The 22,972-nt window shown below is 50.1% G+C and overlaps 2 protein-coding genes across 2 annotated transcripts; one reads left to right on the forward strand and one right to left on the reverse strand.

The window, feature by feature from the left end:
• The first annotated feature begins 1,888 nt into the window (after positions 1–1,888).
• On the forward strand, positions 1,889–3,168 carry NFILZ (NFIL3 like basic leucine zipper). Its single transcript, XM_035702888.2, has 2 exons — positions 1,889–1,955; positions 2,284–3,168. The coding sequence occupies exon 2, from the start codon at positions 2,299–2,301 to the stop codon at positions 3,166–3,168; it is 870 nt and encodes a 289-aa protein (XP_035558781.1). The 5' UTR covers positions 1,889–1,955; positions 2,284–2,298.
• A 15,018-nt stretch (positions 3,169–18,186) lies between these two features.
• Positions 18,187–22,208, reverse strand: ACTL9 (actin like 9). Its single transcript, XM_025457264.3, has 2 exons — positions 20,828–22,208; positions 18,187–19,473 (listed from the first exon to the last, which is right to left on the reverse strand). Exon 1 carries the CDS (start codon positions 22,089–22,091, stop codon positions 20,841–20,843), a length of 1,251 nt encoding a protein of 416 aa, XP_025313049.3. The 5' UTR covers positions 22,092–22,208; the 3' UTR covers positions 18,187–19,473; positions 20,828–20,840.
• Positions 22,209–22,972: the final 764 nt, after the last annotated feature.

Consider the following 22,972-nt stretch of genomic DNA (forward strand, 5'->3'; position numbering starts at 1 on the left):
GATTTACTGTCTTAACCATTTTTAAGTATACAGTTCAGGGATATTAAATACATTCTTATTGTTGTGCAACCATCACTACCATCCATCCCCTATACACTGGTAAACCAGAAACTCTACCCATTCAATCATAACTCCCCATTTCCTCTTTTCTCAGCCCTCTGGCACCCAGCATTCTACTTTATGTTTTTATGATTTTTTAAAAAAAGATTTTATTTATTTATTCATGAGAGACACACAGAGAGAGGCAGAGACACAGGTAGAGGGAGAAGCAGGTTCCATGTAGGGAACCTAATGTGGGACTTGATCCCAGGACTGGGATCATGACTGGAGCTGAAGGCAAGAGCTCAACCGCTGAGCCACTCAGGCGTCCCACATCTTTATGATTTTGACTAATCTAAGTACCTCTTATGAGTGCCATCTTACAGCGTTTGTTTTTTGTGTCTGGCTTATTTCACTGAGGTCCATCCAGGTTGTAGCAGGTTTCAGAATGGACTTCATTTTTTTTAAAGGTTTTATTTATTTAAGAGACAGAGCATGAGAAAGAGAGAGAGAGAGAGAGAGAGAGAGCACAAGGAGGGAGGCATGGAGGGAGAAGCAGGCTCCCCACTGAGCAGGCAGCCTGATGCAGGGCTCAATCCCGTGTTGACCCCGGGATCATGACCCAAGCCGAAGGCAGATGCTCAACCAACTGAGCCCCAGGAGCCCCAGAATGGCTTTCCTTTTTAAGGCTGAATCACATTCTATTGTATGGATGGACCCGAGTCTGCTTATTGACTCATCTGTCAATGGACACTTGGGTTGCTTCCACCTCTTGGTTATCATGGATAATGCTACTGTGAATATAGATGGACAAATATTTCTTTGGGACCCTGCTTTGAATTCTCTTGGGTATGCACCCAGAGGTGGAAGTGCTGGATCATAGGGTAATTCTATCCTTAATTTTTTTGGGGAAACACCATACTGTTTTCCACAATGGCTACGCCATTTTACATTCCCACCAATAGTGCACGGGGGTTCTGATTTCTTCACTTCCTGGCCAACACCTCCTATCTTTTGTTTTGTTTTGTTTTGATGGTAGCCACCGATGGATGTGATATGGTATCTCATTGTAGTTTTGTTGCATTTCTATAATGATCAGTGACGTTGAGCATCTTGTCTGCTTATGGACCATTAGAGTATCTTCTTTTGAGAAATATCTATTCCAGCTCTCTGACCATTTTGAATCAGGTTGTTTGTTTGTTACTGAGTTGTAGGAATTCTCTGTAGGTTCTGGGATATTAATCCCTTACCAGACGTATGATTTACAAATATTTTCTCTCATTCTGTGGGTTTTTTTTTACTTTATGGGCAGTATCTTTTGATGTACAAATTTTAAGATTTTTATGGGGTCCAATTTGTCTATTTTTTTCTTTTGTTACTTGTAGGCACGATATTATTTTAAAAAAATGAATCTATCAGTGACCGAATGGACAATTGGATGGATGAGCATGTGTGTGGTAGACGTATAGATGATTCTACAATTGGATGGGGGGATAGATGAATGTTTGAATGAGTGGATGGACAGACAAATGAGAGGATGAGTGGCTAAGTGGATAAATGGGTAGATGGTGAGTTGGTTGAGTAGATAGGTAACAGGATGGACAAATGGACAGTTGAGTGAGTGGACAGATGAATAGATCACCTTACAAATGCATGGGTAGGTGGGTGGATGGATGGGCAGATGTAAAATTCTGGCCACATGTTGAGGAGATTTTTGGGACACAACCTAGGCCCAGTTCTGATGAGTAGTGGCTTATTTTCTGACCCCAGCTTGGCTCAGCTTAACTCCATGGACACACATTCTTTCTCTCTTTCTAGGTTCAGCCTTCTTTCTATCTCCCTGTGAATCCCCAAGGAACTTAGCCTGGAACTCAGATTGACTTGAACGCTTGGCTAGTCAACTGACCTTCTCAGCGGTAAGAACCCTGGGAAAGGAGCCTGCATCCTCCTGAGAATATGGTGCCCTGCTAGCTCTCTGTAAACATTGTGGTCTGTTTTTAAGCCTTTTCCAGCCACGTGGCCTCTCTGGCAGCCTCCCCTGCTGCTCCATCAGGGACCAAACCATCCCACCAGTTTCCCTTTCCATTATATCTCTCTTGGCCTCCATCCTGGTCTCCAGCCTGGTTCCCACTCTACCTGTGTCCTCCCCCATCAGTGACCCATGGGATCACAGGATAAATTAGAGGGACAGTCATCCAGGTCAGCCTCCTGCCTCTTGTCCAAGACCTCTCTCCTGTTCCCCAGGTCCCCCAGGTGGCCATGGACGTGGGTCTCTCCAGCCTCCCAGTTGTAGCTCAGGGTGGCAGTAAGACCCTGCGTGGCATGCGGGGTAGGGGCCCGACTGTGCGGCGGCAGCGGGAGTTCATGCCCGAAGAGAAGAAGGACACGGTTTACTGGGAGAAGCGTAGGAAGAACAATGAAGCGGCCAAGAGATCCCGGGAGAAGCGGCGCCTCAATGATGCGGCCCTTGAGGGCAAGCTGGCCTCGCTGCTGGAGGAGAACGCTCTGCTCAGGGCTGAGCTGTGGGCGCTCAGGCATCGCTTTGGCCTTCTGCCCTCCGCTGCAGGCTCCCGGACCCTGCCTCTGCAGGCGCTGCTGTGGGAGCCCCCCTGGACTGGAGACTCCCGCTCTAGGGCTGAGCCACTCCCCTCCCTCCATGGCTCCCATGGCTGCCTTTTGAGACCATGCACTCTGGACACTGGGGTTCCAGGATGCCGGGGCTGCCTGGTGGCTCACAAGTGGACTGGTCTGGCCACTTCCCCCAGGTGCCCCCAGGACCCTGTTCCCTCCAACCCCAAGAGAACGGACATGGCTTTGCAGGCTGCCCTCCCAGCTGCCTTCTTCAGCTATCACCTCCTGGATGGACATGGGGGGGCCAGACCGGAGCTCAGGCCTTTCTGGGGGCTGTGGTCACCCATGGCCTCTGGTTGCCAGGCCTCTGGGCCCTCAGATGTGTTGCTAACACCCACTGCAGATCTGATGGAGCTTCCTCCCGGGGTGGCCTATCCTGTCCCAGGGAACCATCCCGAGGGCCTGCCTCAGCCCTCCTTGCCCCACAAACTGCGCATCAAGTCCCAAACCTCAGGCAGAGCACCTCCAGGATGGGGGGATGGCCGGGGCCCCCTCTGAGAGCTTCCCCTGGGCAGGGCCAGGCCTGCAAGGTGGTGTCGGGATTGAGTATGGGTTTGTCTGGGGAAGATGAGTGGCTTGCGCCTCACTCAGCTTCCAGGCAAGGGCCTTTGGGGGGAGAGTCTACTCAGTGTCTAGGCCTCTGGGAGGAGGGGATGGGTTTCCTCTTGGATCATACTCTGGTTCCCATCTGCCTAAAATATATGCTTTGGGTATTCCCTTCCTTCCTTTCCTTCCTTCCTTCCTTCCTTCCTTCCTTCCTTCCTTCCTTCCTTCCTTCCTTCCTTCCTTCCTTCCTCCTTCCTTCCTTCCTTCCTTCCTTCCTTCCTTCCTTCCTTCCTTCCTTCCTTCCTTCCTTCCTTCCTTCCTTCCTTCCTTCTTCTCTCCCACCCTCCTCTCTCCCTGACTTTCATCCATCCACCCTTCTTTTCTTCATTTATTCACTTAGTTGCTCATTCACGTGCCCATCTGTTCATCCATTCATTCTATCACCCATTTAGTTTTACAATATATCTGCCCCCCCACTCATGATCTTTGGACCCTCCCCCTATGCTTAGCTTAGTGACAAGTGTGAAGACACTCTCCCGGCTTCAGGGTTCCTATTCTGGCAGTAGTGGTGGGGCCTTGGGGAGAGACACACACTGAAGGTCCTGCTGAAGGAGGAGAGGATGTCTCAGAGTGTCGAATCCATGTGTCTTAGGCTCTCCTTGGGAGCCTGCTTACCAGTTAGTTTGGGAGTCAGACTTATCCAGTTCAGATGGCTTCCTCTGGGTCTTGGGTCAGGGTCTTGAACCACTGGAACAGGTCAGCAATATCGGGGGTGGGGTGGGGTGGGAGTCCATTTATTCTCTTTCCCTGGCTGCGCACTGTCTCTGAGGGCTTCCCAGCCCAGCACACATACTCCTGGATGGACAGGAGAAGGGACCCTGGAGCCCCAGAGGTCATCAAAGACTGTCCCTCCCCAGTTTCTCCTTCAGATACCACTTTTTTAAAGAAAAAAAGTCAGAATTTTTGTTAGATTCTGGATAAAACTCCCCCAACTTTGATTGTGGGGAGAACTGGGTGAGAAGGAGCACTCTGGGCTGATACAGTCTCTCAGTACTGGATGCCCCCCAACCAGCTGGGTCACTGGGCCTCTAGCACATCCCCCAGCAGCCTCAGGGGCTGGGCGGTTCATGGTCATTATGGGTTTATCAGAGTCACGGATGCACAGATGTGTGCCAACCAGGAGCCCTGTGCCTAGTGGGCAGCATGGCAAAACCACACATCACTATCCAGCCCCTTTCTACCTGCTTATTCCTTAGTTCTGGTTCCAGACTGGGACTAGGCAAGGTCATCTCCCACCCCCACCCCGAGTGCTTGATCTTCCAGTGGGAGCAGAGAACAAGCACCTTATTAAGAACGCCCATTTTGCTGGTCACAGGTGTAGCCGGGGGAGGCTTGGCCAGCACTGCCCTTCTGAGGAGATGTGCTGCTAACTCAGTCATTGCCCTTGGACACAGCAGGTGGGGGAGATATCCAATGACTTTGATTTTGGCTTGGAGATTCCTATCTCCCAAGAGTGTTCTGGGGAAGCAGGAAGGAGGGCTTCCTGGAGGAAGAGGCTCTGGCCTGTTTCTCAGCCAGTGCTCATAGCTGGGAGGGTGGAGACTGGGGGTGCAGAGGAGTTAACCTCAAATGCAAAGGTGCCACCCAGCTGTGGCTAATCCTGCACAAAGGCCTTTAATGAAGCTCTGGCTCTCACCAGAGGGATATTAAAAAATGCTCAAGGGAGAGGGAGGAAGGAGGTTGGGGTGGCTGTGTAGCACCCCATTGCTGAGATGTGGGTGGCTTGGTGCTTCCTCTTGACAGTGCCACCCGGTTGTGTCTGAGGTGTCCGGGACCAGCTCCCTCATGTCCTGTGGGCACAGGAGCAGGGGCTGGCCACCCTTGGGTCATTCAGGTCCCTTTTAACCTTCCAGCCCCAGTTGGAAAAGCCCAGAGAAGAATCTGCCTAAAGCAAATCATAGACTTTCCACATTAGGAGGGACCCCTAGAATACTCTAGGAATGGAGAACTCGCTTCCTCTAAAACTCATCGCTACTCCTTCTCTAGAGTCAAAACCTGCTTCCTGCACACTTCCACTATGATCTTGTTCTTGCCACAAGGGGCCACTTGGAACTCCTTTGCACCCTCCCCCTTCCTTCCCTCTGCTCAGAAGTAGCTGGCATGGTAGAAACCTGTTTCCTCCTCTCCAAAGGAGAGAACACCACACACACCGCAGATAGTTTGAGAAGATTAAATCTCATTTATTGTGTGCATAGCACTTTATACACAACAAATGTTAACTTCTCTCCCTTTCTTTGCTTTTTAGAAAGCTCTCATGTTCCCATCCCCAGAGTAATGCTCTCTTCAGGGGGAATATCTTCTCATTCTTTAATATTCTTTCCATTTGCTCTGATCTGGCTCTTTTTGGTCAATGCTATTTATATATGGTGACTCTTGGAAGTGAATATGACATATCTTCAGTCATCAAATATATATTCTTTTCAACAAATATATATTTCAGCTTCTACTATGTGTCAAACAAAACCTGGGTGAGAGAAATGGTGCTCCAGACTGAAGAGTTTACAAGAGGAAACTTGCATAAACATCTAGAACATTCACCCAGGTCGTGTTGATCACACTCTCCTGTGATAGACTCTGGGACCACAGGGGTGGCCTCTGCCCTCTGAGGCACAGTGGGCAGCTGGTAACCTTCCATATGGTTTCCAGGGAGCTGCTGCTATAAGACCGTTAGTGCCACATCCCACCCTGGCGTGATCCATGGGCCCCGCAGGTTGTGTTTATCACACTCATGGTTGACTTGGCCAAATTTTAGGACACTGTACAACCACATTATGTCCCTTGACACCCATCCTCGAAGGCTAGTGAGATCTTTTTGGCTATGAGTGTGAAATTCCCTTCCTGCTTCAGGTATGTGTGATCCACGTAGAATGGGTACAGCACACATTGAATGAAAGATTCTGCCTGCTTGGTTGGTGATTGCTGGGGATAGAAATTAAAGGAATTGAAGATGCTGATGACAACACGTTTCCCTGTCTTGTCTATCAAGGATTCACAGACACATCATGGCTGACATCTGTGTTACTTGGATCCTTCCTACTCAAATCATAGTCCATGGACCAGCAGCCCAGCTTCTCCTGAGACGTAGACCCTCAGGCCCCTCCCAGAACAGCAGAATCAGAACCTACATTTTAATGCATTCAACCCCCAGAAGACCCACATGCACATTAAAGTTTAAGAAGCATCGATCCAGAGCAGAGGTTGGCAAATTTTCCTGTATGACCAGAGAGTAGATACTTTTGTCTTTGTGGGTCAGACAGCCACTGTTGTGTCTACTGAGCTCTGTCTTTGTTTATTTTTTATTTTATTTTTATTTTTTTTGAGCTCTGTCTTTGTAGCTTGAAAACAGTCATAGACAATATGTAAATGAGTGAGTGTAGCTGTGTTCTAATAAAACTTTATTTCTCAAAACAGGTGTGGCCAGATTTGGCTGGTTGGCCATAGTGTGCTGATGGGGTGTATCCCCAGGAATAGAATCATGGATTGGAGGGTGTAAAATGGTTTAAACTGCATTCCTCTATTGAACATCTTTGCCAAAATCTATTGGCCACTTGGATTTCTTCTTCTATGAATTGCCTGTTCTGTCAGGATATTTAACTTTTTTCCTATTGATTTCTCAGAGCTCTTCATATTTTCCAGGTCACATATGAACATGACAGACTTTTTCACCTGACTTGTCTTTTCGTTTTATTCCTGGAGTATTTTATTTCAACAAGAGTTAGAAAATGGGATGTATTCAAATTTATCAACCTTTTCTAGTGGTTTGTATGTTTTTGTCTCGTTAAAGAATCCTTCCATGTCTCAAGGTCATGGACATAGTTTCTTAAATGTTCCTAGAAATGTTTTTAAGTTTGCTTTTCACATTTAAGTATTTAGACCAGCCTCTTTCTGTTTCTGTCTCATTCTGTTGTATGAAGTGCCATTATTCAAACTTTCTTGATCAGAAGAATCACCTAGAGGTGCTTGTTTAGTTATAGGCCTCCTGCATCAGACTTTCCAGGAATCTGGAAAATGTTGGAATCTATGCTTTTTGCTAGGACCTAGGTGATTCTTAACAATAGACCAGTTATGGAGAAGATGGTGCAGTGGTGAGCACATGGCTTTGGGAGCTGGGCAGTATCCTGTCCTGGCTGGGTGGTCTCAGGCACATCATTGGGCCTCCCTAGCTTATCTGTAAATGGAGATTCTGAATATACTCACCCTGCAGAGGCTTCTTATAGAGTTTAAGTGAGAAGAAGTACATATGTGGCTTGGCACAGGGCTTTCCTCTGGGAATTGGATTGTTTATCCCCATGGAGACTGTAACCATATTTCAGTTTTTGTTTTGGTCATCAGGGGCTTTGGGGCTAAACCATAACAACCATTCATTCATTCATTCATTCAAAAAATTAATTTACTCGGGGCACTTGGGTGGCTCAGTTGGTTAAGCATACAACTCAGCTGATCTCAGCTCAGGTCTTAATCTCAGGGTTCAAGTCCCACGTTGGGCTCCACACTGGATGTGGAGCCTACTTTAAAAAAATTAATTTACTCATCTAGCAAATATTTCTTGATCATATACCATGTTTAAGGCACAAGAAAGAGCAGTGAACAAAACATGTGGTTCCTGCCTCCACGGTGCTGGCAGCCTAGTTGGGGAGATAGATCAATAAAGAAGCAAAGTAGAATCCTTGGTGCTGTGTGTCATGGAGAGAAAAGAGGCAGATGACTTAGGAGAGGTGGCAGTGGGTGCGTTATAATAGTTGAAATAGGGAGGTGAGGTCCCTTCTCTTGCAGAGAAGGTGACATTTGAGCAGAGGCTTAAGTGCGCTGTGCATGTATTGGAGGAAGATCACTGCCTAGGCAAGAGAGAACAGTCTATGCGAAGGTCCTGGGGCAGGACTCTGCTTCATGAGTTGGAGAAGCATGGAGGAGGCCTGTGGGGGTGAAGAAAGAATGAGCAAGGGGTTGAGAGGAAGGAGGTGAGGACAGGAGGTGAGTGGGCTGCTTATGCAGGGACTGTGGGTCGTGGCTTTTTCTATAAGTGAGATGGGGGTGCCGGGGAGTTTCTGAATGTATTTCTGCTGTAACTGTCCCTCCTCCCACCCCACTCCATCCTGTGGCGTGTGAGGCTGAGTGAAAATAAATAAACCCACCACATTAGCACAGGGGAGGTGGCTCACTGTCTGAGAAAGGGGGTGACTGACCACAGTGTCAGTGTGGCTCATCTCCTCACTGGCAGCCACATGCTGCCTTCCCTTGGAACCAAGATGCTCATCCCATCCCCAATTCTGACCCTTTTTGAGGCCTGAGGAGCAAGCGGGTAAAGCTGCTCTATGAGGAGGAATCATGCTGCCTTCCACCATAGCCACTTTGGACAGACATGGGAGGACAGGCTGTTGGGTGCATGTGAGGGACACAGGAAAGGCTAAGGGCCGCTGAGGTGGGGGAGGTCAGCGAGGAAGTGACCAGGAATAGCTGAGGTGGGGTGGTGTGCTCAGGTAAACCAGAAGAGCTGGGGTTAATCTGGAGATAAGATGGCTCTAGCTGGCGACAGTGGGGAGGACGGCCCTGCAAGGCCAGGGGGTGAGAAAGAGGTAGAGGTTTATACCTGCCCCTCAATAACCATGATCCCAGGAGTCTGTCACCCAGGACAAGTGGGCTCATTTCCTAGACGCCTTGAATTTTGTCTCGCCTGCCCTTTGCAAAAGGCCTCATTGTTATTATCCTCATTAGCAGATGGGGAAACGAGGCTTGGAGCATTACATGCTTTGCCTAACATGCATGTGGTGGAGAATGGGCCATCTCACCCCTCATCACTGCGCCGGCCTCACTGCCAGCTTTCTCTCCTGTGAAGTCCTTTTCTGCTCAGATCTTGGCACTTGCTGTTCCCTCTGCAATAGTGCTTTTTCCTGCGTCTTTGAATGATTCTCTTTTTCCGTCTTCAGGTCTTTGCTCACATGCTGCTTTCTCAGGAAAGGCTTTCGCTGAACACCTGCTGTAATGTGCTTCTGGTTATTTACGTTGACCCTACACATAGTAGGTACTCAATGAATGAGCGAATCAGATAGGAACAGTTGATTCTTCTAATGACAGCTTAGAGTGCAGTTCAATCCTGTGTCATCAGGTATGATGGCCTGTCCCTCTTGGAGGACAAAAACAGCATGGGGATGGGGAGCTTCTCTTTTGTGTTCACCACAGGAACCCTGGTATTTGGGATGGGGCCTGTCACACAGTAGGTGGATGATAAAGGCTGTCTAATTGAGTTGACATTTGACAAGGAAGTAGGGACCATGCTATGGAAGTAGAGGGAGACAAGGAAGAAGGAGAATGTCACATGGGTGATTCAGTCATCCATCCATCCATCCATCCATCCATCCATCCATCCATCCATCCATTCAGGACTTTCCAGAGAGATTGAAAGCAATTCCTTGCCCTTTGGTGCCTGCTCTTTTGAGAAGGAGATGGAAAAACTCTGAGTGAACGAGTATGAATGAGATGTATAGGTTGCTTCAGATGCTGCTAAGGGCTGTGAGCTGAGAGCAGGAGGTGGGGGCAGTCAGGGACTAGGGGCGTGGGCAAGGAAGCTCCCTTTGAGGATATCTGAACTGAGTCCTAGAAAACATGAGTGAAAGGAGCCAGTGCCCAAAGGCCACATGTTATGTAATTCCCTTCATACGAAATATCCAGAATAGGCAAATCCATAGAGATAGAGAACAATTGGTGGCGGGGAGGGGCTGGGAGTGGAGAGCTAGTAGAGTCTGTGTACTTGGTATGGGGTTTCCTTTGGGGAGATGAAAATGTGAGGTGGCGGTTGCCCCACCTTGTGAATGCACCAAATACCACTCAACTGGTCACTGTAAAATGGTGAATTTTGTGTTGTGTGAATATCACCTCAATTTAAAACAATGCCAGTGAGCCTGCCTGTGCCCGGAGGATGGAGGATGGAGGGCACAGGGTCATCTGGGGAGAGAGAAAGATCAGGGACCCATGCAGCAAGCAGAGGGGATGTGGGAGGGGGTGCCTCCAGTGGACCCCGGCCTGGACACATGACCCTCAGGGGGCTGTGGGGAGGCATCCCTGTTGCCCTGGCCTTGTGGGGTGCCTAGGGGACTGAGGTGAAATGCCTGGGCCTGTCTGGGGAGGGATGACTCACATACACGTGCACATTTGCACGTTCTGGCCCGAGTGTGCATGTGTGTGCTCGGGACCTGAGTGTAGCACATGCATGCACACTTGTGCTAGAGCCTGGGTGTGCAGGGGTCCCCTCAAGGCTCCCCTTATGTGGCCCCTACCCCCTGGGCTGGAGGCTCAAAATGTGGGAGGATGGAGGAGAGGGGCCCCCCTCCCATAAGGCCACAGGTGTGGGCCCCCCATTGCCCCCTCTCTCCCCACTGCTGCGGGCCCTGGGGGCTCCCCCAGCCTCTACTCCCCGCCCCTCCCCTCCCTCTACTGTAAATTCTGAGAAATCCTGTCCGTGGTTTGGCCTGGCCCCTCCCCCATCCTCTAGCAGGGCTGTCCTGGCCACTGTCTTCCTGTCTTGGGCCTGGGTGGGGGCTGCGAAGGGGCAGAGGCTAGGAACTGCCCTCTCTCAGCCCAGGTCCCCAGACAGAGGGGAGAGGGCTCTGCACTGCTTCTGAGGCCTCAGGTTGCTTCTCTGGGCCTCAGTTTCCCTCTCTGTAGAGTGGAGATGAGTTCTTACCTTGGAGGGAGGAGTGAAGAAGAAGATAACACCTGCCAGTGGTTAGAGAAGTATTTGGCAGGTAGGGAGGGCCTGATAATGCTAGTTGCTATTATTATCCACTTCCGGCATCTTACTTTCCCTGCTCCAGGCTCTGCACCTTATCTTCTGTTCTCTCCACTCAGAATGCCCTCACTCCCATCCCCCTGCTCAAACCCAGGGGTCATTCGAATCCCAGTTCCACAGGAAGCAGGGACAAGAGTGGGACCAGCTGGGGCTGGGAGGCAGGGAACCTGGGTTCAGAGCCTGACTCTGCCATAGATGTGCTGGTCAGCCCCTGATGGGTGGCTGCACGGCCCCATGCCTCAGTTTCCCTAGTCTGATGCTCTGTGGTTTAAGCCTTCCTGATGAATGACCTCACTTTGCACCCTTCATCCCCAGCTTACTCTGCTCCTCTGGATGCTGAGCCACCTTCCTTGGCTGTTACAGCCCCACACTGTGACACTCTTGGAATTTATGGTGCCAGAGGTTTCAGGGACCTCCAGAGACCTGCCTCGAACTCATGGTCTACCCACTCATCCCCTAAAACACAGCTTGAATCTACGGCTTCCCAGCTTGGCCACCAGCTCGCACCTCCTCAGGTCACGGAGGTGCGTCACGGCCTCCCAGGGCTCCCTATGGCTCCTAGAAAGAAAATCCAAAGCCTTCCTGCAGCTGTGAATGAAACACAGATCTGGGTTCGGTCAGAAGAGCCTTTATTCAAAAGGACAAGGGAGAGGAAAGGGAGTGAGCGATCCGATCACGAGGTCTGCAAGCCTCTCAGGACTTAGGCACAAAGCCATTGCTGTGTGAACAAGTGCACAAGGCCGGTGAGAGCTAGGTGTGTGTGTGTGGGGGATGCATGATAGGAGAGCGGATCAGAGGGTGTGCCCCTGGGGCCAGCCTGTTCTCTGGAGGGGCTATCTGCAGGCTCGGGCTCGGAGCACCTACGTTCAGGGTGCTGCGGGGAGTGAGAGGGGCTTAACCAAAGTTTGGTTAACAGGCATTGCGTGCTGATGGGTCAGAGGGGACCCGCACTTTGACAGATCACTTCTGAGGCAGCAGAGTAGGAATTTGGAGGGTCTGCATCTGGCCTTGTCATAGGCAAACAAGGGGATTTGCCTTGGGATTCTCTGGAGAGACAGGAGCAATAGGATGATATAGGGTGATGTGTGAACATATGTGTCTGTGGTCCTACTGTTCTATTTCTCCAAACATCTATAGGCAGATAGATAATTATCTCTACGTGTAGCTGTAATCTGTATAATATTTATATAATATGCATATCTATAGATCTATAGAGATGTATCTAGATCAGTGGGTATTTATAGATATCTTTATACATTATTTGTCTTTAATGTCTGTATATTAGATCTATAGACAGATAAACATCTATGTCTGTCTAGAATTATACCTATAACCTGGTATATATATTTATTTTAAGGAATTAGTTCATGGGATTGTGGAGGCTGTCAAGACCTGAGATCTGCAGGGTGAGTCAGCAGGCTTGAGATCCAGGAAGAGCTGGGTCTCAGTTCAATGCCAAAGGCAAAAAATAAAAAAAATAAAAAAAAAAGAAAAAAAGCCAGCAAGCCAGTCCGAGGGCTATCAGGTAGATAGAATTCTCTCTTATTCTGAGGAGGGTCGGTTGTTTTGTTCTATTCAGACCTTCAGCTGATTGGATGAGGCCCACCCAGATTCGGGAGGGCAATCTACTTTACTCAGTCTACTGATTTAAGTGTTGATCTCATCCCAAAACACCGTCACCCTCACAGACACACCCAGGATAATTAATGGATAATTAATATTCTGGGCACTGTGTGGCCCGGTCAAGGTGACACATAAAACCAGCCATCACAGGGAGCATCCGGGAGTCTAATCTAAGTCATATGGGAGGGTGTTCCTTGCAGTAACAGTTTCCTGGAACACAAAGGGTGGGGGGATTCCCTAACATTCTCTGTTTTCTAAGATCACAACACTGGGGTAAAGTTCAATATTGTCCCAGCCTGTAAGGTCCCCATCTGCCCCGTCCCCTCCCTGCTCTCATCTCCTCTTCTCTCCCCTTCACTCGCTTTGCTGTGTTCCTCACACACACCCAGCTCGTCCTGCCACCAGGCCTCTACCCTTGCAGTTCCCTCTGCCTGGAATGCTCTCCCCTCACCTTCTCAGATCCTCCGTGATCACCAGTCACATTGCTCTGTTGCAAACTCCCCAGGGCTTTTTTCACCATCTGAAATTCTTATTTCTCTTTGCACTTATTGTCTGTTTCTTCTGCTGGGCAGAAAGTTCTGAAATCACCAACAGGTAAGTGTTGGTTGAGAACCTGAATCTCCTGCATGCTGGGTCCAGTTACTTCCTGGAGGTAATAGTCTGCTGGGAGAGGCCAGCATGGGTTGGGTCACACAGGCAGATAGAATGTATAAGCCTGATAAATATCAGGTTGGTGCTAATGGGCCTGACCCACCTGGGTGGTCACATAGGGCTTCCCAGAGGTGAGATCTGAAGCAGGGATAGACATCAGCTAAGGAGAGAGGAAGAAAGAAAGTGTTATGGGTGGAGGCGTCAGCTTGTGCAAAGGCCCTGAGGTGGGCGGGAGAGTGCTGAGGTATGCAGGAATGGAATGCATGTGCAGTGAGGAGCCCTGAGGGGTGAGCAGGGCTTTGGTCCAGCTGTCAGTGGGGTTCTGGGAACACCCTTTAGCTCCAAGGACTGTGGGGAACCAGCAAATAACCAGCAAAAGGATATTGAATGTGAGAGGGGCATGGTTAGAGTTGCTTCTGGCAGAAGAGATTCCTGAGGCTCGAGGTAGGGGGGCAGACCGGATGGGGAAGATGCGTATGCTGGGTGCTCATGGGGAGGAGGGAATAGCAACCTGGCCTATGTGGGGGGCATGGGGCTAAGGAGAAGGGGGTGGAAAGCAAAGCCCAGGAGGTAAGATGAGCCCTCTGTGGGGTAACTGCCAAGTGGCTTGGTTAGCCAGGCATCAGTTGGGTTTTGGGGAAATCAATGAGCAACAAATCTTGAACCCTGTCACCCAGCCCAGCCCTCCTTCCCTTTTCTTCCCTACATCTGGCAGCCCCATCTGTCCCTGCAAAGTTTCAGGATGCCCAGGTGACAGCTGAGGGTGAGGGTATAGGTGTGTGAGTGTATGAAAGGTTCTGCTCAAGCCACAATTCCATGTCTGTCGGGAATTATACTCTTCCTCCCCCGGGGGCTGTGCCAGGGTGATGGTGGGCCCAGCAGATGCAGGTGCCCCACTGTGGGTGGGGGCAGCAGTGTGGGTGATTTCCTGGTTTCCGTGGGAAGCAGGCCCTGCGGCCGTGGTCTCGAAGAGCCTGATCTTCCGGTCTCTCCTTCCTGGGCCAGCCTCACGCAAGCAAACAGGCAGTCTCAGCCCCCCGCCACCTCCCTGGTGTCTCTGTCTGCAAGGCTGGGATTAGGGCACAGCAAGTGAGGCATCTGACTGAGCAAAACTTAAAGATGCACCCGAAATCTCAGTAATCAAAGTGCACAGTGTTTCTTATTTTAATTGACATGGGTTTGACATATAAGACTGCAAACTTAAGGTGTGCTGCATTCGATACATTTAGGTATTAATATGAGGTTGTTGTTGTGGCCATAATTAGCACCTCTTTTTGGTTCCATAATTATCATTTATTTTCAGTGGTTGGCGCAACGAAGTTCTAGTCTCTTAGTGAGTGTGTGATGAGGATGATGATACAGCATTGCTCTCTGTCTTCACAGCACTGGGTGTTAGATCCCTGGGGCTTATAAGGTAAATCATAGTTCAAAGAAGAGTTTTAGGGGTGCCTGAGTGGCTCAGTGGTTGAGCATCTGCCTTCGGCTCAGGTCGTGATCCTGGGGTCCTGGGATCGAGTCCCTCATCAGTCCCTGCATGGAGCCTGCTTCTCCCTCTGCCTGTGTCTCTGCCTCTCTCTCTTGTGTCTCTCATGAATAAATAAAATCTTTAAAACAAAACAAAACATAAAAACAAAGAAGTGTTTTACATCAAGATCCTCTCCCGTACCCTAAGGTTTACCTTTTGAAAATGTACAAGTCAGTTAGTACATTCTCAAGGCTGTGCAACCATCTAGTTCCAGAACATGCCATCACCCCAAAATGAACCGTACCCCTCCAGTCACTCCCCACTCCTCCCTCCCCCAGGCCCCGACATCAGTGCAATTTTTATTTTTAAAAGATTTTATTTATTTATTCATGAGAGATACACACACACACAGAGGCAGAGACACAGGCAGAGGGAGAAGCAGGTTCCATGTAGGGAGCCTGATGTGGGACTCGATCCTGGGACTCCAGGATCACGCTCTGAGCTGAAGGCAGGTGCTTAACCGCTGAGCCACCCAGGCGTCCCATCAATGCAATTTTAAAAAAGGACTTTATTTATTTATTTTATCAGAGAGAGAGAGAGAGAGAGAGAGAGAGAGATTGAGCATGAGTGGACAAGCAGGTGGGGGGCAAAGGGACAGGGATTGAGAATCTCAAGCAGACTCTGTGCTGAGTGTGGAGCCCCCACCACAGGGCTCAATCCCCTGACCCTGAGATTATCACCTGAGCCGAAACCAAGAGTCAAATGCTTAACTGACTGAGCCATCTAGGCACCACTTATTGCAGTATTTAAAGAAAAAGCGCTAAGCAAAAAAAATCCCCTGATGAGCAAAGCTGTCACATTTTAAAACACAGACAAGCACTGATGGTGCTCTTTGGCCCTGTGTCCTTCACCTACCTCACCCTAATCGCATCCCTTTCTGTGCTTTACCTTATGGGATGCCCCCACTTCCTCCAAATATGTCCTCCCCTGGGTCCCCCAAAGAACAGAAGGCCTGGACCTGGGGTGAGCTGTGACAGTGGCTGGGTGGATCCTCTTCTTGCTCAAACCCTTGGAAGAGGGTCTTCAGACCCTTGGTGGCCAGCTGGCTGGCTGGCTGGAGGACTTGAGGTCTATCTTTGGCACACTCTAGTTGAAGAGGCAGCCATCTATTTGGCCCCTACTGTGTACTGAGTGCATTAAGTTCGTTTTATGTATTATTCGAAATGGCTTTAAGAAATTATTTTTATGGATGCGTTTGCATTGCAGAACATTCTAATGATACACTAATACCTAAAGTAGATGAGAAATCACAGCCCCATCCCCTGCAGCTCCAAAGACAATGACGGTTTCAGATGTGTCCTTCTATAGTTCCTAGAGCACCTGTGTCATGCTTTATCTTTACAAATTTCCCCCCTGAAGTGAGCACTGATATCACCCCCATTTTACAGGTGTGTTGAGTGAGGCTCCAGGTCACTTGTCCAAGGCCACATAGCCTGTGAGGAGGCATGACTGGAATTCATGCCTGTCTGACACCAGTGCCAGAGAATGAGAGAGAGAGAGGGGCCCCTATGTAGGAGGGTTCCTATAAGCTCAGCTGAACTCCTGGCTCATTCATTGTCATTCAACAGACATCTCCTGGACTCGATTGAGTGCTGGGTGCATAACACATGTGGGGCCCCGGAACTTATGACCTCAGTGGGAGACCCCATCTATTAACAAGGATCAAACAAATCAGGTGATAACCGCTGGAGCTGCCTGAATGGATGCCAGAGGAACTTAAAGGAAACATTCATATTAAAAAAAACCCATAAACACGCGATTCAGAATTCTAATACTTCATAAGGGTGGGCAGTGGGAAGCCCCCTTCTGGTCTTGATGCTCAGGCTATCCTCCCACAAGCATCAGCCCTCAGTGGAGGTGATATTGTCCCCAAAGGGGTAAAAATTAGTTGGGGGAGTGTGTGGCAAAATGTGTTTTCAAGTATAAGGCACAGATACACATGGAAATACAGATACACAGTTGATTTGTGCTGTTAAACTTTCATGGGGGACAGTTAGGAAAAAATATCTAAGAGTGATTGCCCCTTAGGATGGGATACTGGGAAAGTCTTTTCTAGAAGCAGCCGTAATTCAGGTTCCTCGTGAAACCTTCCAGAGATGTTCTGCATATCTTCAAGCAAATCTCTATGTACTCATTTATTCCTGTTTTTTCCCCCCATAAATGGAATTCACATAGCCTTTTGGGGCTTTTTTTTAAAAAAACATTTTTATCTATTCATGAGAGACACACACAGAGAAGCAGAAACGTAGGCAGAGGGAGAAGCAGGCTCCTTGTGGGGAGCCCGAAGCGGAACTTGATTTCAGGACCCCGGGATCATGCCCTCAGCTGAAGGCAGATGCTCAACCACTGAACCACCCAGGTGCCCCTGGGCCTTTTTTTCCCCACCCAAAATATATGTTGGTGATCACCTTGTGTCCGTGGACACAGCTTGCTGGGGTTCCTTTTTTGACAGTCATGAAGTATTCCTCTATGTTTGAGGGTAATTCATTTAACCTGTTCTCTTGGATGGTCACACAACATCAGAGACACCTAACGTTGTTTCCAATGTTTTGCCACCTTTAGGTGGTGCAGTGTACATCATTTTGCACATGAATGATTATATCTGAAGGAGAAATTCCTGGAAGTGCCATAGCTGGGCCAAAAGGTGTGGGTATTTGTCATTTAAGTAGTTACTGAGATTTGTCCTGCATAGGAGTTGTGCCAACTTCCTTCCTCATCATCAAGGTAAGAGAATGCCAGTTTCCCCACAGCCTCGAAAACATGGGGTGTTATCAAGCCTTTCGGTCTTTGCCAATCTGATTGGTTAAAAATGATACCGCAGTATAGTTTTCATATTCATTTCCCTGACTAGACTGTGTAACTTCTCTTGGGTCAAAGAACCATTTGTCTTTCTTTCTCTGTGAGCTTAAGGTTCATATCCTTTGCTAACTGTTGCAGTATTTTTCTCATTGATTCTCTCCAAGAGGTCTTTACATATCATGGGCATTTTCTCTTTGTGTTATGAGTTATAGCTTTCTCCATTTGTCATTTAAAAATTAGGTATTACTTGTTTTTTCTAAGAAATTGTCATTTGTCTTGATTTTGTTCAGGGTGATTTTTACTTTGCTGATTTTTTTTTTGAAGTTTACATGAAGTCAACTGCTTAATCATTCTCTTTAGGCTTCTGGGCTTTGTGTCCTACTGAGGAAGGGGCTACCTCTGATAAGATGGGAAGTGGGAAGGAGCACTGTGAGTACAGGGAATAGCAAGTGCAAAAGTCCTGAGGTAGGAAAGGGGCTTGGCAGGTATCTTAGGGTTCTTCAGAGAGACAGAACAAAGAGGATGCTTATGTAGTGAAAGATTTATTTTAAGGAATTGGCCACAAAATTGTGGAGGTTGACACAAAATCTGTAGAATAGGCTGGAAGGCTGGAGACCCAGGAAGGGGTGCAGTTTGAATCCGAAGGTATCCTACTGGCAAAACTCCTTCTTTCTTGGGGGAGGTTAGTTTTTGTTCTCTTAAGGCCTTTGACTGATATGAGGCCCACCCACACTATGAGGGGGTAATGTTGTGGTTTTTGTTTTGTTTTTGTTTTTTTAAGTGTTCAGTTATTTATCAGTTGCGTATAACACCCAGCGCCCATCACATCATGAGAGGGTAATGTTTTACTCAAAGTCTACTGATTTAAATCTTAATTTCATCTAAAAAAATAACTTCACAGAGGCTCCTGGGATGGCTCAGTCATTTAGGGTCCTACTCTTGATTTCATCTCAGGTCATGATCTCAGGGTTGTGGAATTGAGCCCTGCCTCAGCCTCCATGCTCAGTGTGGAGTCTGCTTGAGATTCTCTCTTTCTCTTGCTCTCAAATAAATAAATCTTAAAAAAAAAAAAAACCTTCACTGCAACATCTAGAATGGTATTTAATCAAATATCTTGGCACCATTGCCTGGCCAAGTTGACACACAGAATTAACCATCACATGTCCACCTCGTGTCAACATGGTATACACATATCTCCTTAAACCCTATTTTTGGAGTACATGATATGGAGCCCCTGCTCCTGGTACTGCTCTCATAGGACCCAGGACAGGAATGCACACAGCTTGTGCCAGGATGGGGCCCCTAATCCACATGGAAGAGCAGACTCCAGGGAGGTGTGTAGGCAGGGGAGGATGAGGGTCTCTGGTGCTCTGAGTGCTCCGCATAGGGTGTGGCAAGCAGAGAATGCCAAGGTCTCCCTATTACCCCAGGGAGGAGATGAGATTTCTAACAATAGGCTTGAAGTGGTGTGCTCTCTATCCCTGGGCGTGTCCAAAAGGGAGGGACACATATCATAAGGGTTGTAGAGAAAATTTCTGCATCAGGGAAAGTTTGGAGTTGGGGGACCTCAGTCTGATCTAAAGGAAAGACCATCCAGCAGCTCAGGATTGGTGGGAGTTTCTGCATCTTCCTCATTTCCTGTAGCATCAGAGACCCAGCCTGTCCCACATCCCTTCTGTGTGTGTGGCTGGCAGTGCCCTGTCACCACTATGTGGGGTGGGTCTCACTTGACGTCTCGGAGGACTGATGTGCTGCAGTCTTTGTGGTTCTCATTGTGATGCCATTTTTAGTGCCTTGAGCTTGGAGGTGATGCCCCCTGGTGGGAAGAATGAGAAGTTTTGCCTGTAACCTCCTGTGGGATTCTTGTCTAGGCTATGGATAAAGGGCACCTGCCTGGTGAGGAGGTGAGGCAAGAGGGTTCAATGCTGAATGTTTGTGATCTGGCCTGGTTGTGGGGGTGTAGTTCTGGGGAGTCTGAAAACTCTGGGGTAGAATGTCCTGGGTGTCCCTCATGGGGCAACCCTAGGAGAGTATCTTTGGAGAGCGAGTGGGGAGGGGGTTCAGAACGCAGGAGAGGGCCTAGGGCATTAGTGGGGTGATTATGGGATGGTCCTAGGGAGTAGAACCTTCCTGGGAGGATTTGAAGGACTGAGAAAGGGGGATAGAAGGTACATTGTAAGGCAGACCATGTGGGACACAGAGCAAGGGGGTAAGCTGAGAGCAGTGAGGCTGATCTGGGGGTCTGGGGAGTCAGAACATAGTGTTCTTTGTGGGCGGTATGGATGGGGAATGGGTGTGGGATGGATGGAAGGAATCTGGGAGAACAAATCATACAGAGAAGGCAGAGTTATGGGGGAGTATGGAAACTCTCAGGGGGATGGGCTTTGGACACTGGAGGATCCTGTAGTGGGCCATTGTAGAGGAGACCCTTGAGGATCAGAACATGAATCTTTGTGGTGGGTGTGGAGTTTTGGCACTTGTTGGAGGATGCTCAGAATATCGGGGTGTAGGAGAACTTTGGATAATCACACAGGGGAAACCATGGAGGGGATGGATTTGGGGGTGCTTGAGCTAGGGGTGTCTTGGCTAGTGGATCTTGGGGGTACGTTTAGGAGGGATTAGAAATGGGAAAAGATTATGAGGGCGCACCTAGGAGTTAGAACACTCAAACACTCATGGAAATGTTCTGGGAGGGGGATTGGAGCACCTGGTGCAGGTTCTTTGAGGAGGCACAGGTCATAGAGATGGGCTGGGGGTTCTTCAAGGACATAGGGAGGGAATTAATTGGGGGCTTAGAGGCCTAGGAGAAACTTGGGGGAGGCTTATATCAAAAGCAATAGGGATGAGATTAGGAGATAAGGATCTGGGGATGTCTTGGGGTTGGCCTCGGCAAGCTCCTGGCCTGAGAGTGCTTTGGAGGAGGGGTCATGGGAGAGGGGATTGACAGGGTTAGGACCAGGTGTTGTGGGTTGATCACCGGGAAGGAGGGTTGGGGGGGGGGTCAGAGCTGGGTGTCTCTGGGGTTGGATCATGGGAGGGGAGTTAGGGCAGGGCAGAACCAGGATGTCTGGGTAGGTCCAGGAGTGGGCAGGGCTGGGTCCAGGGGCAATGCAGGACAGGGTTGGCAGGGTATGGGAAGCTTTACTGCCTCCCCCCACCACACCCCGCACCCGCCGCCCTGCGTCAGTAGCATTTGCGGTACACGATGTGGGGCCCCTGCTCCTCATACTGCTCCCGAAGGACCCAGCAGGACTGGAAGGCCCGCAACGAGGCCAGGATGGAGCCCCCGATCCACACGGAGAAGTGTCTGGTGGGCTGAGCCGCCACCACCACGTGAGCCTCGGGGGGCAGGCTGTGGAGCAGCTCCGCGCGGAAGCGGCCCTCGAAGCCCTGGAAGAGCGAGGAGCCCCCGCAGAGCAGCACGTTCTGGGCCACATCGGCCCGCACCTCCAGGGGCACCTTCTGAAGGCTCTTTTTGGCCATAGCGGGGACGCCAATGGGCACCAGCCCCGGCATCTCGGGGGGGCTGAACAGCAGCTCCGGGCACTGGAACAGCTCCTTGCCCAACGTGACCGTCCGCCCGTCGGGCAGCTTCAGGACCTGCTGGCAGTCCTGACCCAGCCGGGCCTGCTCCTTGGGGAAGTCGGGGGCCACGTAGCAGTAGCGGTGCTTGATGTTCTCCACCGTGTCCAGGTCCTGCTGGCCCAGCGTCAAGCCCGAGCCGAGCAGCATCTCTGCCAGGAAGGCGGTCAGGTGCGTGCCCGCCAGGTCCAGGCGCTCCGTGGCGTGGGGCAGGTTATAGCCCTGAAAGACGGGCACCGTGTAGGTGACCCCATGGCCGGTGTCCACCACCAGCCCGCTGACCCTCCCGTGCGCGTAGGCGGACAGCACCGACTGGGAGGCCACGTACATGGCAGGGGAGCACAGTGACTCGAAGGCCACCTCCACCAGCTTCTCGCGGTTGGTGGTGGGGCTGAAGGGCGGGTCGGAGAACAGCAGCGGGTGGTCCCGGGTGGCCACGCGGAGGTCGTGCTCCAGCAGGTGCCGCCAGATGAGCTCGGCCGCGTCCCAGTCCACCAAGATGCCGTTCCGCACCGGCTGCACTAAGGTCAGCTCTGGGCGTGTGCGGGCCGCCTCGCCGATAAAAGTCTCCAGCTCCGGCTGCCCAGTGGTGGTCGGCTTCTTGGGCTGGCAGCCCACGATGGTGGCCACGGTGTAGGTGGGCTGGGCCTGCCCCGCGAAGCCCATCTTACAGGTGCCTGTGCCCATGTCGATGACCACTGCTCCGGTCTTGGGTGGCAACCTGTCCCCCACCATGCTGGGGGTCTTCTGCTGCAGGGTCTTGTTCACCAGGATTGAGTTGGGGCTCACATCAGCCCTGGAGGCCTTTGGGGAGGGCTGGGGCTTCGGGGAGCTGGACTGATTTGCATCCATGGCTGCAGGTGGCTGGGTAAGCTACTTGGCACGCTGATCACTTTCCTCTGGGGCGCAGGGGTGTGAGGAGAAAAGGCTGAGGCCCACCAGGGGCAGGCACAGGCAGAGAGAGAAGCCAGCCGGTGGTCTATGACATCATCCTGCCTGCTACCCCCTTCAGAAGACTTCACAATACAGGGGAGGGAGTGAGGATGAGCCCCTCTCTGCCCCAGAAAGCTCCCAGAATACTCATCTATTCTGGATACCCCCAAAGTGGCAAATTTGGAGGAGGGGGCTAACAGGTGCCTGAGGAGAGACCTCTGATCCAGGTCCCTGACCCCGAGCCCAGTAAGATGCAAGAGTCCTTCTCTTTTTTTGAAACTCTTTATGGTGTGGTAAGGGAGAGCTAGCCACAGGCTCCTTAGAATTTAATCTTAGAATTAATTTAAAATATTAGCCCTTGGAATATTAATCAGAAGGTGGTCGGCTGGCTGGTGTGGCTTTCTGGTTTCCTAAAGGAAACAAGCCTGCTTGGGGTGTGGGTGGGGGCAAGGAAAGGCAGAGACACCCCTCTATTTTTCTTTGATCCTTCTGCTCTCCCCCATTCCTGGCACAGTCTCCCTGCCCCGTTCACGCAGAGCAGGAATTTGCCTCTTCAAATCTCAGCCAGACACCATCTCCCCTTGAAAGCCTTCCCCGACTTCCCTCCCGTCAACCACGTGGTGGTGGTGATGAAGGGGTGTCCACCTCCTCTCTAGGCATTTCTTCTGCTTCCCCTTGGTGGGAGGGGGGCTCTGTGGGATCCAAAAAGGAACCTTCAGCAAGATAAAAGGGGCAGGACAGAACCAGGGAGTTTCCTTCCTTTTTAAGGCTAAACAATGTTCCATTGTGTGTATACACCA

The sequence above is a fragment of the Canis lupus genome, chromosome 20 (genome assembly GCF_003254725.2).
Source record: "Canis lupus dingo isolate Sandy chromosome 20, ASM325472v2, whole genome shotgun sequence".
Classification (NCBI taxonomy): Eukaryota; Metazoa; Chordata; class Mammalia; order Carnivora; family Canidae; genus Canis; species Canis lupus.